The following is a 14,522-nucleotide window of genomic DNA, read 5'->3' on the forward strand; positions in this document are numbered from 1 at the left end:
TTCAGTGATGATGATCACCATTAGTAGTAACAAACTAAATAACACTATTTATTGAAGAGCAGCATTTGGCAGACGGTGGGTCTGTTCTGGACTCTCTCCAAGTTGGCATGGTTTCTGAGTTTCTAAAAGGACTTTGTTATAAAGCAGTCTCACTTAGCCAGTCCCTGGGCATAGATTCTTCCAAGGACCATATTAGAGAAAAGTGCCACATTAAAGGCTAGAGAATCAGGGGCTTTGCAAAACCAAGAGAGGCACCTCTTTTTGTTTTGTCCCATAAAGGGGCGATTTGGTTGTTTGTTCTTGTTCAGTTGTGTCTGATTGTGATTCCCCTTTGGTGCTTTCTTGGCAGAGATACTGGAGTAGTTTGCCATTTTCTTCTTCTAGATCATTTTACAGATAAGGAAACGGAGGCAAATAGGGTCAAGTGATTTTTAGCTAGTTAAGTGTCTGAAAACAGATTTGAACTCAGGAGGAAAAGCCTTCCTGACTTCAGGTCCAGCACTCTATCTACTAGGCAGATAACTAGAAATTTTATTTATTACTGAAAGGTATAGCTCTTGATTTTATACAGAACACTAGGCAGTGCAGTAGATAGAGTCAAGAAGACCTGAATTCAGATCTGGCTTTTTAGACTTTCATTAGTGATGTGACACTTATTTAATCTCTGTGTATTTCAGATTTCTCACCTGTAAAATGGGGATGCCTCCCAGGGTTGTGGTGAGGATAAAATGAAATATTTGTAAAGCATTTCTGAAGACCATAAAGAGTTACATGAATGCAAGTTCTCATCTTCATCCCCATCATTATCATCATATTAACAATGTACTATAACTCTGACTTTCTTCATTGAGATGCCAATAAATGATTAAAATATTAACCAGATAATTATACTTATTTGCTAGCAGGCCTGAAAAGAGGTGAAGACATCACTCTCAATCCCATCCTTCACTCTCCTTTGCTTTTTTCTTTTTTTAAACCCTTAACTTCTGTGTATTGGCTCATAGGTGGAAGAGTGGTAAGGGTGGGCAATGGGGGTCAAGTGACTTGCCCAGGGTCACACAGCTGGGAAGTGTCTGAGGCCGGATTTGAACCTAGGACCTCCCGTCTCTAGGCCTGACTCTCAATCCACTGAGCTACCCAGCTGCCCCCTCTCTCCTTTGCTCTTAATTGAAGCTAATTCAAGATAGAATGTTGTTATAAAGCGAGGTGCTCCCCTAAAGAAACCTGTCTCTATATTGCTGATTCTTGTTAGTCTATTGCTACTCATTGGAGGTGACCTTCCAAGTCTTTTTCTCAATGTGGACCATTTAAGATACTACGAATGGTAGAGAGGTCAAAAATCTTTCATTTTTCATGTGCTCTATACTTCCTTTCCAAAAGGAATTGAAGGTCCAAGGTTATCTGGAAAATATTTGAAAAAGGATTAAAACTAGATGATAAAGACATGTTTACAAAATCCCAGAGAGATCAGCCTCCATTTGCCATATTTCTAGTGAATATTACCTCTGGGTTTATAAGTGAATAGCAGTGGAGGGTGTTCAGAATCTTGGACCTGAGACATTGCCAGATGGACAGACAGGTTATAGCCTAATGATTCATCTCTGTGGCTCATAAAAGTGTAGCCATTTCTGGAATTGTGAGCTGATATTTCAAAAGACGATTATATGCACAATTTAACCACATGGCCATTGATGCCCTTTGAGTGCCATCAGATTAACAACTGTTTTCATGTTGGCGTTTCTTATTTATTTATTTATTTGTTTGTAATCAAATAATCACATTCTCCATACTTCTTCCTTCCAAAATTTCCCATTTCTTGTCCAATGTGATTTGTTCGATTGGAATTAGGCTGCCTTTTTATAAAATCCAAATAATTGCAAATGATGCTTAGATTTCACAGAAAATATTAATTCCTGATCCATTGCTATAAAGCATCCTTGCTAGCTCTGCCCTGTCTTTCAGAAACAGATGGAAGCAATCCAAGTGTATGATTAACTTCCTAGTCCCAGCAATTTCCTATTGCTCTCCTTCCTAGATTTCAGGATTGACCTCTCGCTTCTCTGCAAAATGCACGGTTGCTCAGCTTGATAAATCATGTGAATACTTTTTTTGATCACTTATCTCCTATTTACCACGTATGAAGGAAGATCAATCATATGCTGGGGCACTTCATATGCTACACACATATATGTTCTTCCTAACAGCATTTTGCACTTTTTTCTAGCAACTTGGTCCAACTTCTTGGACCCAGTGTCTGTCTATATTAAAAATGCACACATGTCAACAGCTGAGTTCATACAGTATACAGATCTACTCCACTTAAAAATTAATTTCATTTCAATTTGCTTCACTTCAATTTATTCTAAGAAACATTTAAGGACTGCCTACTCTATTGACTACATAGCAGCAAACAGTAGAGGATTAAAGGATCATATCAAGAATCAGGGAGATGGGACATATTGGGGGGGAGTGAGCATAGGCAAATTACTTTACTTCTGGGTGTCCCCAGGCAAGCCCTCTAAGACTTTAAGTTGCAGATCTTCATCAGAGGAGGGAGTTTCCCCACACTGATGAATTCACAGGTCTAGCTAGACCTTCTGCCTCCCATAAATTCTCAATCAAAGCAAATATACACGAAAGGCATAGCTACAATAGAGGAAAGGGGACATCAGATTGATGTTTCTCCTTTTCCTACAAAGGATTTCTTTTAATAGACATTTTCTTTTCTAAAGATTTTATTTTCCCCCTTTCATTCTCATTCTTTCCTTTATTAAGGGCATCAGTGGAATTGAGCAAAGAGTATTGGTGTGTTGGCGATTTTAACTGCAAGGCATTAAAGAGATCTATTCAAGACCTGCTGATGAAAAATTGTTAATAGTCAGTGGGAGAAAGGTCTAATCATGACCATCTTGATTTGAGACAACCCATACCACCACGTCTGGTCCCTTCTTTACTGAGCCACATTACTAAAGTGACAAATAGGCACAATGAGTGAGCAGGGGCTCAATTTCTCACACTGCCTTGCCAGCATTTTTCAGTTCTGACCTCAAATATGCCTGGGACGGATTGTTGCTAAGACACAGTCTGAACCCAAAGTTCAAGTTGAACCAAGCTGGGGAAAAGGCTTTCTGGGGAAAGGGCTGAATCCACAAACAGGATTTTGGCTAATGGCCATCCCAGTTTTAATTTGTTAAGATTAGGTTTTAATCATCATACCCTTGTTGATTTTGAAAGGATACTGTCCTAACAGTGAAATTACTGGTTGTTCCAGTAAAACCAATGCAGCAAAGAAACAAAGCAATCTTGGTCAAGAACAGCAAGGAAGAATTTCAAGATGACATCTGGCCAACTCCTCTCTGATAGCTAATTACCTGAACCATTTCAGAGAGATGAGATAAGGCTACCCTATTCTCAGGAAAGGAAATACCACAATTTCTGCTTGTAGCCTATTTCATAATTCCTATCTCTGAGTCTTTTCAAGAAAGGTAAACTTTCCTTTTTCACTGGAAAAATGGATAGAAGTAATTGTTCTCTATGACATAAGATCATGATAATGGTGTCCCCAAGAGATCACAGGATGCTGGACTTCATCAAGTAGAAGCTTTGAAATAAAATATCAGCCCTGAGGGCAAAGGCTTATTTTCACCCTTGTATCCTTAACACCTAGTTCAGAGCGGTGCATAGTTGGGGCTTAATAAATGTTTGTTGAGGGCAGCTAGAGGTGAGGCAGTAGATGGAGTATTAGGTCTGGAGTCAAGAAGACATCTTACTGAGTTCAAATCCAGTCTCAGACACTAGCTAAGTGAACCTGAGCAAGTCACTTAGCTGTATTTGCCTCTGTTCCTCCTCTACAAAATCAGCTGGAAAAGGAAATGGCAAAAAAGAAAATGAACTCCAGTATCTTTGCCAAGAGAACCCCACAATGAGGTCACGAAGAGTCAGATATGGCTGAAAAATGACTAAAAAACTTAAAGATGAAAAGGGGCAGGAGGTGGAAAGTTAAAAAAATGCTTGTTGACTTTTTATGCAGCTCAAATGATATGATGTACATAAAACACTTTATAAATGCTGGCTGTTGGTAGTATTCAATTGAACAAGCATTTATCAAGCCCCTACTATGTGCTAAGGTTCTGTGCTAAGCCCTAGGGATGTGGTGAAAGACTAAAATGACAATTCCTGTTGTCTAGGAGCTTACAGTCTAATGGAAAGGACAACCCATCCCTGTTTTCCCAAGGTAAATTACATCAGAACCCTTTGAGGAAGGTAATGAAGGCTCCACCATCTTTGTTTTAGTTTAGGAAGCAGGCTTTTAGAGAAGTGAAGCCACTTGAACAAGGTCATACAGATAGGAAGTAAATGAGTAGAGAGATTTAAACCTTGAGTTTCTTACTTCAATTACCCTGACTTTTTCACCATTATGAAACTATCCTTATGGCATGTCCATACTTGGAATGCTATGGGTGAGCTTCTGGTCTTCTATGATGGAGTTGGAGAAGGTTCACAAATGAAAAATGAACATGATCAAGTTGGGGTATGGAGTGGCTGGGTACAGACACCCTAAACCAGAACTTCAGAATGTGAAAAGATAAAATCTGTGAGAAGATATGACTGACTTGTCTATAAAATTCTGGGGAATACAAATTTGTTTACCAAATCCCAGAATACTAGAAATAAGGAAGTCTCATTTTTTATAGCCAATGGCAAGTTTACAGAATTTGTAATTTATAGCATGAGAGGATTTAGAGAGGGCAGGGATCTTAGACATTATCTAATTATTCTAATCCAACCCCTCAACTGAATTGAAGTCCACTGAAATTTTATTAAAATCCTTATCTTCTTTCTTAGAATCAATACTAAGTGCCAATACCAAAGCAAAAGGATAGTAAGGGCTAGGAAATGGGGGTCTAAGTGATTTTCCCAGGGTCACATAGCTAGGAATATCTAAAGCCAGATTTGAACCTAGGACCTCCAGATTCCAGGCTTGAATCTCTATCCACTGAGCCACCTCATTGCCCTAAGTCCACTGAGTTTAACAGCAATGTTTATTAAGCACCTAGTAAGAGGAGAGATTTGAAATTTAGATAAGACAGGATCCCTGCCCTCATGGAGCTTACCATCTTGTAGATGGTACAGGCAGAAAATAAATAGAATGATTTAGATCAATAGATAAATTAACAAATTATCATTCAATTGTCCCATAACAAAGCTTATTAAAAAAAGCTAATTTGGGGGGTATGATATTATTAGAGGGCATCCATGAGTCTTCACAAACTGACTTAAGGTATGATTCGCTATTTGAGACATAACACTGGAAAGAACAGAAATATGACCTTGTATGGCACTTCTCAATCTCCTAGAATATGTTTATTCAAAAGTATATGCAAATTGAGATAACTATATTCCCCACCTGACTAGATGGCCTAGAATTCATTAATAAAAATATTGGAAAACCTGAACCCAATTAATTCAAAGCCTACTTTTTTTTTAATCCTTTGCATTTTGAATTAATGAGTTCTTACTGTATCTCCAAATGATTACAAATGCTTCTCATTTATTGCGATTACTCCTTTGGCCCTGAAACATCCACAAAGCCCATGGTGGAACTGGTCAGCAAAATAGACCCGAGCAGACAGCTTTTTATTGCATTATTAGGATTGTATTACAAAGTCAACAAATCATTTGAAAATCTCTTTGTGACTAGAGGTCACATAATCCCAAAGAGAAGGCACGGAATACTTTTAGGCACTTTGGATGGATACTATTCTGATATAAATTGTTAGATACAAGGAAAAAACCCAACCCTAATATATATAGTTGAAGACATGGTGTATGTATAAAAATGGTACATTGTGCTTTAAAGAATGAAATTTTTTAGTAAATATTCTCATCTTCCCCTCCCCCTTTCCTACAAAATCTGTATTTTTAAATCAATTACCCTTATATTTACTTGCCAGAGTGAATTTGTTTCTGGTTTGGGAAATACATTTTTCTGGACTATGTTTATTTAATACAGTGATCTAAACAGATCAGTCATACGATAAGACGATAACGGCTAATTAGTCAATTAATCAGAATTAATAAAGAACTTTGGCTTATGTGAGTGAGATATAAAATACAAAGTAAGCATCACAGCTTGTCCAATATCTCTCAGAACATTCTGTACACAAAGCGTCTTATCTTTTGGAAGTGTATACTAGAATTTTATTGGTTATATTGCTGGAGTGACTGCTTTCAGTACTTGCAGCCATATCTTCAAAGGGATTTGGTGTCATCCTAAAAATAGGTTTAGGTGCAGTCCACCAAAAGCTATAATGGCTTTTTTGTGTTTTAAATCAAGCTATTTTTACCTTGCTTCTCAATGTGTTTTGCGGAGGAGGTAATTTATTAAAGAAGAAAAATGTCAGGATTTAGAAGACAGAATTTTAAAAAAGGTAATGGAGAGAAAAATAGATAAAAAGAAATATTATGTCAGAAATTAAATGTGTTCAGACCTCCAACTTCCTTTTCTTTTCAAGTAACAAAACCCTCTACAATTTGTTTGTTAACTCTGCCAAATTTCTAAAAAGCCATTCTCCGAGATTTCAATGGCAACTAATCTTGCAGCATGCAGAGTGTATACAGTTTGTCAAAATGAAGGGTTTTCAAATGAAATAAAAAAATATGATGTTTATAAAACTGAGGTGGAATAAGTTTGGTGGTCTCAGTCTACCACCCGTAGAGAATGCTTTTCACCCATGCACAACAAATAATTCAGCCTAAGTGACAGATTTTGCTCTGGAGAAGCCCAGGACGGAGCTGGTTTACAAAGTCAATTACTGCTTATTCTAAGAAAAGAGTGGGACTGGGGAACTGAAGGCAGGAGTGGGGTGGGTGGAATGTGTCACAGGCTTCTGTGGAGGGGGTGACGGTGAGCCAGACAAGGTTCAAGTGGCTGCCAGGAGAGCACGGGGGAGAAATCTCTTTGTGCTTCTGTATGACATAGTGCCTCACTTGTGGAACTGGAACTGGCTAGTTCTTTAACTTACAGGCACCAAGAAAAATTCCCTCCTGCTGTGTCAAAATAGGGGGGAAAAAAGAGGCCTATTTCAGGAAGCTACTTTACATCTCCTAGTTCAACTGTCTTTTGTACAGTGTTTAAGGCAAAGCCTGGTGCCAAATACAGATCAACCATGTTTATTTATTACATTTACATGTCTTATTTGATAACAGAAGTGAGAAAAAACTAAACAATGCAAGGAAACAAGAAGTCAGGAATGCAGGAGCATGAATTGTTGGGTTTTGTGTATAAAGCATTTCAACAGAGAACCTCATCAAAAGAAAGATAACTTCTAGTGAAAGGATTTGGAGAAAGTCGGAGGAAAACATCTCAAAATAAATGAAGTACTTATTGCTGAAAAATAAGCTTAGATTTCAACAAACTCTAAAGCTCACAATTTACTGTATCATTCATGCTTTTCCCACTAAGTTTCTTATCTCTTGTCTCATAGCACAACAAGGGATTCTGCACACTCTCTATGAAATAGAACAAGACTGTGATTTTTGCAGTAATAAACTCCACACATGCATGACAAATCCAAGCATGCAAAGTGTTTAACATCCCAGTTCACAGATACTTTGGGGACAAAAATCCGATTATGAATTATATGCCACAATAAATAGGGCTCAACGTTTCATAAAGCAATTTATAGTTCATAAAAATGACAAAATGTACCTGTCAGACAGAACGCGGAGAGCAGATCTCTGTGCGGCCTGCTGGAAGAAAGGGCAGAGATGTTTATTTTATATTCTGACTTTTAAATTATGTGCTCAATCAACACTTAAGAAAAAAACGTGTTACACACATTTTTGTCATGTGGCCAAATTTCAAACTACCAGCAAAGTAGCAGACAGTGTTTCATGAAATGAACATTCCAGATGAATAAATGTGAGACTCTGTGATGCACACCAAACACATAACAGAATTGTCACAAGGCAGGCAAGGTATTTTAGGGAGTACAAATTCTTATTTTAGGTAATTTTCAGTAAGTTTAAGGACAAGGACAAAAGTCTTCCTTTTATTCTGATCCCTTTCTCATGTTGCAGTATTTTTACCTGTAAGAAGATTGTTGATTTTGATTATTTTTAACTCCCCCTCTTGCCCCAGCCACCCATCAAGCTGTAATTTTAGGCCAGCAACCAGATTTATGGGACAAGATCTCTTTTCCTTCATTAAACCATGCTCCAAGTTTTCTCCATACCTCCTCTTTCTCTGAAAAGTCTATATACTTCACCATTTAACTTCTGCAGCTTGGAATTTGGGTACAGAGAACAGGAAGGAGCAACAGTCTATCTCCTTTATTCTATTGCCTCTAACTCTAGAGTAATTCTTGTTTGAAGGTCAAGATTGACACCAGAATAGTCCAAGAGGTAAAGAAAACATGATGTGTTTCACTTGGTAGATCAGTGGTGCTTTCCTTGCTCAGTTACACAAACCAGAGCTCACAACATACTGGTAAAATATAGATAATAGAGAAGCTTTTAAAATATTCCTATACCTTACTTGCATGACACTAAATAGAACTAGCAAATGTGGAATCTTCAGAAAGCAAACACCTAGAGAGCAGAAGCATCACATTTTTTATAGATATAAAAGTATTTTTATAGCAAATAATGCTAGCCTTCTACACATCAGTACCTTTTTTCTTAATTAAGTTAATCACATCAATCAATGCAACATTTGTGAATGGCTACCAAATGAAATATATTTACTTGACAATATGGGTACCAAAGAAATAGAAGAGTTAGTTCTTGACCTCAGAAAGCTTGACACCTAACTGGGAAGTCACAAGAAAAAAAGACCAACCTTTGAATTTATTTACAAGGCACTATATAAATAAGAGGGCAACTAAATGTTGCAGTGCACAGAGCTCTGGGGCCTGAAGTCAGGAAGACCATTTTCCTAAGTTCAAATCTCGCCTCAGATACCTGGCTAGTCATGTATCCCTGTCTGCTTCATTTCGTCATCTGTAAAATGAGCCAGAGAAGGAAATGGCAAAACACTCCAGTATCTTGGTCAAGAAAACCCCAAATGGGGTCATGAAGAGTTGGGACACAACCAAAGTGACTAAACAAAAAAACGTCAAGAAGAAGAAATGAGCACAATGCCCACTGTGTTCAGGAGCAATGGAGGCAATTGGTTGGGATCTCTGAAGGAAGGAATCCTGGAGGAGTTGAGTTTTGAACAAAGTGTTAAAAGATGGAGAAGGACTTGCCTAGGTGCTGAGAAGAGAGAGTGCTATGCAGGTATGTGAAATAGCACATATAAAAGCAGAGAGGTAGGAGTGTATAAGGCATGTGATGGGAAGGCAGACTTGGCTAAATATAATGGAAAGCTTAAGAAAGAAATAAAAACCTCTTGGGGCAGAAGAGGACAATGTCAAGAAATTTGGAAATGTCCACATAGGTAATATGGAGTCAGAGCAGGTTTTTAAGTGTGTGGGAATAAAATTATGAGAATAGATTCTATGGAAGGTTATTTTCAAAACTCCCCCTTAAAGCTATACTCTAATGTCATCATCAGAGCCTGGAGTTCATCCTAGATTCTCAAGGACCGTGCCAAGAGAAAACAAGTTCTGAAAGTTCCTACCGAGGTGGAAATGATTAGAGGATAGACCTGACTAACTGTCATTTTAAAGACCTGCTTGGCTCAATTTGTCAAGCTCATGAAGTCATCTCTAGGATGATGAGATTGTTCACCAAAGGGTAGAAGAGTTGCAATCTGTGTCATTGGAAAGATGACACACTAATGGAAGTAACCACTCCTTGAAATGTAGAAAAAATGAGAAAAATAGTGTAGAGTAAGTTTAAAGTAAGAGGTAAAGAAATCCACTGGAAGATTGTTGAACTCATCAAAGAATGAGATAGTATACCACTCTCCTTAGCTGCCAGATGAATAAAATGAGCCAATTAACCAGTAATTCAGGAAGTTTTGACAAGACATTACTCCTTTCTAGCTAATGGGCTACCAATTAGTTAATTATTATGCTATAAGATGACAAAATCTTTCAAGGGAGAGTTAAGAACTAAACAATTTTCAATGATCATTAGGGGAATGTTTCCTTTATGAAAATAATCATTATAATTAGGGTGAGAAAGGGGCAGTTAGATGAGAATATTGGGAAGATAAAGAAAAACCTTGAGGAACTGGAATCCATCCCTAAGGATATATAACAAGTATATTTTTCCCCCTTAAACTTCAATATTGTAGTGATGATGTGTGGCTCTGAGTCACAGAATACTATGGTCTCTGAAGAAATGAACATGAGTATTATTCAAAGTAAAATGGAGAAGTGCATGGTTGGCATGAATAGGCCAGAACATATTATAAAGAAGGAGTGATATAGTTTGGAACGTTATAAAGAATATTGAGATAACTGATAAGACACAATATAAAGAGCAGGTAAGGATGACCACTGGTAGATCTCAGTGATGAATTTATAGGAGAACATGGTCTAGTAAAAATTGTACATCTTGTATGACTCTTCTCAATGTTCCTCCCTCATTTTAACTGAGTTAAATCACTTGCCTAAAAGTTACATAGCTAGTAAATGGCAGAGCAAGAAATGGAACCCAATTCTCTTGACTTCCAGTTCAGTGTTCAATTCATTCTTTAAATGGCTTTTAATATTTTTAGCAGATAGCTTCAGAGAATGCCATTGCAATCTTATGAAAATCAGAATAAATTTCTCCAAACAATTAAAAAAAAGTGTCAATGAGTTTTTTGGCATTAAAATTTCCAATGTCTTTCAACTATGTAAATTGAAAAATTCAAAGGCCAATCATCAGGATTTAAAGCAAACCCCCTTCCCTCCTTTCAAAGAAAGAAAACATGTTTTCATGACCTACTTTAAAATATTTTCACTATAGTTATTTTCAGATTTTAATTTCCATTCCCTTCTCCCTCATGAAAAAAGGTTGTGGTGATGTTGAGACAGTGATTTGGGCGAGTCCGCTCTCATTTTAATAACAGGGCATCCTAGCATTTGCAAAATGGTATTGTCTTCATATGACTGATCATTCTTCTAATATGCCAGGGCTATTTATGTAAAAACTTAAGCAACAGGGTGGTACTTAGCACCATCTATTGCTTGCTCCACTATTTTTAATAGTCTGATTTTGATTGTGCTATTTAATTTGCATTTTATTTCACATCATTAAAAACTTTACTGAGGACAACTCATCATCCATCAAGGAAAGAGATGAGAATATGTTAAATGTTCTATATAATTCCTTGAAATAAGGGATTGTGCTAGGTGTGTGATTTTTTAAATAAGGATTATGACTTTAGATTAAAATTTGATATCACAAACCATGACCAAAGACCTCCAGAATTTATGACTGTAAAAAAAATCTCCTTTGGTTTCTGTATATTATTTTATTTTACCGTTGGAAAGTAATGAAATAAATAAACATTGGATTTAAACTTTACTACAGGGTATGAAATAGCAAAGAAAAAATTACTTAGGTGACTCATGAAGTGAAGCCTGAAAAACTACCCACAATAAATTAGATGAATAGCCCAATTTCACTTGCTCAAGAGCCATAGATTACAGTGAACCAATTTTCTCTCTTCCCAGATCTACCCCCCTCCATCTCCACACCCCATCCCAACTTTTCTATTACTCTACCCTAAGCAAAGCAGGTTATGGATACATTTAAAAGAATACTTCATTGATCTGTCCTGAGTTCTTTAATCATTCATAGACTTGTATCCCAAGTGTATGTGAAACAAAACAAGTTCTCTGCCAACAGTAAATCCTTTTCGGGTTCTTGTTCTCTAGAGATTATATCTTCTCTTTCCATTCCTTATTGCAGTGCACCTAGTGCCTGGGAAGCTAATTGGCAGATATTCAGGTTTCATTGGGTACTAAATGAGCTATGAAAATTATTGAAGTATCATGATATACAATGTGTGGTTGAAGGGATATCAACGAGGGAATGAAATGCTTTTGTTGTAATTGGGGCAAGACAGAACTGGGAGCAAGTTTATGGATTTTTGGAGTATGGTGGTAGAACAAGGTGAAGATCCTACACCTTTGAATGGTCCAAGGAATCAACAAGCTCTTATTGAATAATTAGAGAGAGAACATCTAGAAAGATCAACTTGGATTTAAACTTTACTACAGGGTATGAAATAGCAAAGAAAAAATTACTTAGGTGACTCATGAAGTGAAGTCACCTAAGTAACTATTTGGTGGTATCAACAAATCATAAGGACTGCTTTGGGAGGTGCTACTTAGGTGATTTGATAACTCCAGTACTGGACTTGGACTCAGAAAGATTCATGTTTAAATTTCACCTCTGAGAAAGAACTGTTGGAGTGAGAATGCAGATGAAAGTATATGATTTTTCACTTGTTTATTTGAGTATATTTTTTAAAGGTTTGGTTTTGTAAAATTATTCACTTACTAAAACAATATGGAAATATATTTTGCTAAGATTGAATTGCTTGCTAATTCTGGGAGGGGAGAGGGAGACAATTTGGATCATTTAATTTTGGAAAACTTATGTGGATGTTTGTTATTACACATGCAATATTACAAATTAAATGTTATGCAGAAAGTTGTGAAAAATAAATAAATAACTGATTTGGAAAAATCTGACATTTTCTAGCTGATCAATACTGGGCATATAATTTTCTCTTGGTTTCATTGTCCTCAACCATGAACTTAACTAGATGGATGGTGAAGTCCCTTCTAGTTCTACGGTTTTCTCTTTTTGTCCCAGAGAATTTATTGTAAGCCTATCTTGATAACTCACAAATGTATGTGGTCAGAATGAACCTTCCTTTCTTCACTTTAGTTGTGTCAGTGTTGTATCCTTCAATAAAATTGAAAGCTTCTTGAAGAATTTGTCAGTGTTGTATTGTTTTAGTCATGTCGGACTCTTTGTGATTCCATTTGGGATTTTCTTGGTAAGGATACTGGAGTGGTTTGAAGGAACAGAGAGAAGCAGGGTCTGAGGCCACATTTAAACTCAGGTCTTCCTGACTCCAGGTCTATTGTTCTATCTACTATACCATCTAGTTGCCCATAAGCTAATTCGCTTATAAGTTTATATAACATTTATAGATATACAAAATATATGTAATATACGTATATATGTTACATGAAATATGTGCATATATAATGCATTATATATACATATTATACATTATACATTACACTTCAAGGACCTTTGATCTCATCCAAGGAGGTATTCCCTCTAACCAAAAATCTTAACTCACCCATCCTTCTCATCCTGCATCCTTCTCATAAATTACACAAGGATGCTTCCTCTGGATTTCTTAACATAGCACGCAGACCATGAGAGCAAAGGCACTCTCTACTGGCTATGCTTCACTCTTTATACGTAACTGACCCACTTCCTTTTCCAGACATCTTTCTCTTTAGTGCATAATTCTTTACTGATAATACAAATTATGACTAACAGGAAGAGAAGAAGCAGGTTTTTGCAGGCGATATTTTATAATGGATCACATAATGATACAGTTACACAACTTCCTGAAAGATGCAGAGAATAAAATATTCCACTGTACCCAAAGTTCATTGTTGTTGATGACTGCTGATTCTAAAAAGTCTCTGATTTGGTACAGCAAATGCTACTTTAAAGGTTCTCTTCCAATGAGATATCTTCCCCACATATATTAACAATTATAAAAGAGTGCTTAGAAGATGAAAAAATGAGGGAACTTTGTTCAATGGCTGTCAGATTACCAAACAAGGAATAAAACATGGTGATGGGTTGGTATGGGCAAACCACATGTAAAAGGGGTTTGTCATTATCATGGAAGATGTCCAACACAAAATCCAAAACAAAGAGGAATCCAACTCCCCACAAATACATCCATCCATAATAGAGATCTCTGTGTATATAAACAATATACATATAGTTTTGTGTATAATATATAGACATGAAAATTAGCAGCAGGAGCAATATGGGACTAAGAATCTCAGTTTAAATAAATGTACAGGTCAAGGAGAATATTTCAGTGACCTGAAGAAATTGCACCAATGCTTCAGCCGGGATGGAGTCATGACTGTATCTAGCTGAGGCACAACTGATGGGAAGAGAACAGTTTTCTCATGATGGATAGGCTGGAGAAGAAGACTATACTGGGAACATGCTGCTTGTGATAGAAGTGCATGTGGATTGATGGGTATGAAAAGTCTTCTAGGAACAAGGTGGTTTAAAATGAAGTTTTTCTGGGGTGACTAGAAACCTAGGAATTCTGGGATGTATGAAGAAAAGACTGAGTGTCGGTGTCAGATGATGTCCTATATGAAGAGCATTCAGATGAAGTCCAGAAGAGGAAAATGCATGCTGCCACCCTCTTGGGGATCCAAGAAACCTTTCAAGATCATCCTGACCCGAGAGAGATATCTGTCTGAACGTGGCTTGAAAACTGAAATCATGGACTATGCCTTTATTTCCAGCTCTAGATACCCTGAGAGAAGAGAGGACAACCTAAAGTCTAAGGCTTT

General features: G+C 37.0%; 1 protein-coding gene across 1 annotated transcript in view; it reads right to left on the reverse strand.

Moving 5' to 3' along the window:
* Window positions 1–14,522, reverse strand: part of AFF3 (AF4/FMR2 family member 3) — a 673,975-nt gene that overhangs the window by 100,389 nt on the left and 559,064 nt on the right. Inside the window, exon 10 of the mRNA XM_044669302.1 lies at window positions 7,712–7,752. Within this exon, the coding sequence (XP_044525237.1) occupies window positions 7,712–7,752 (41 nt within the window). The remainder of the gene's footprint in view (window positions 1–7,711; window positions 7,753–14,522) is intronic.

This window comes from Gracilinanus agilis, chromosome 3 (assembly GCF_016433145.1).
Source record: "Gracilinanus agilis isolate LMUSP501 chromosome 3, AgileGrace, whole genome shotgun sequence".
In the NCBI taxonomy this organism is placed as follows: domain Eukaryota; kingdom Metazoa; phylum Chordata; class Mammalia; order Didelphimorphia; family Didelphidae; genus Gracilinanus; species Gracilinanus agilis.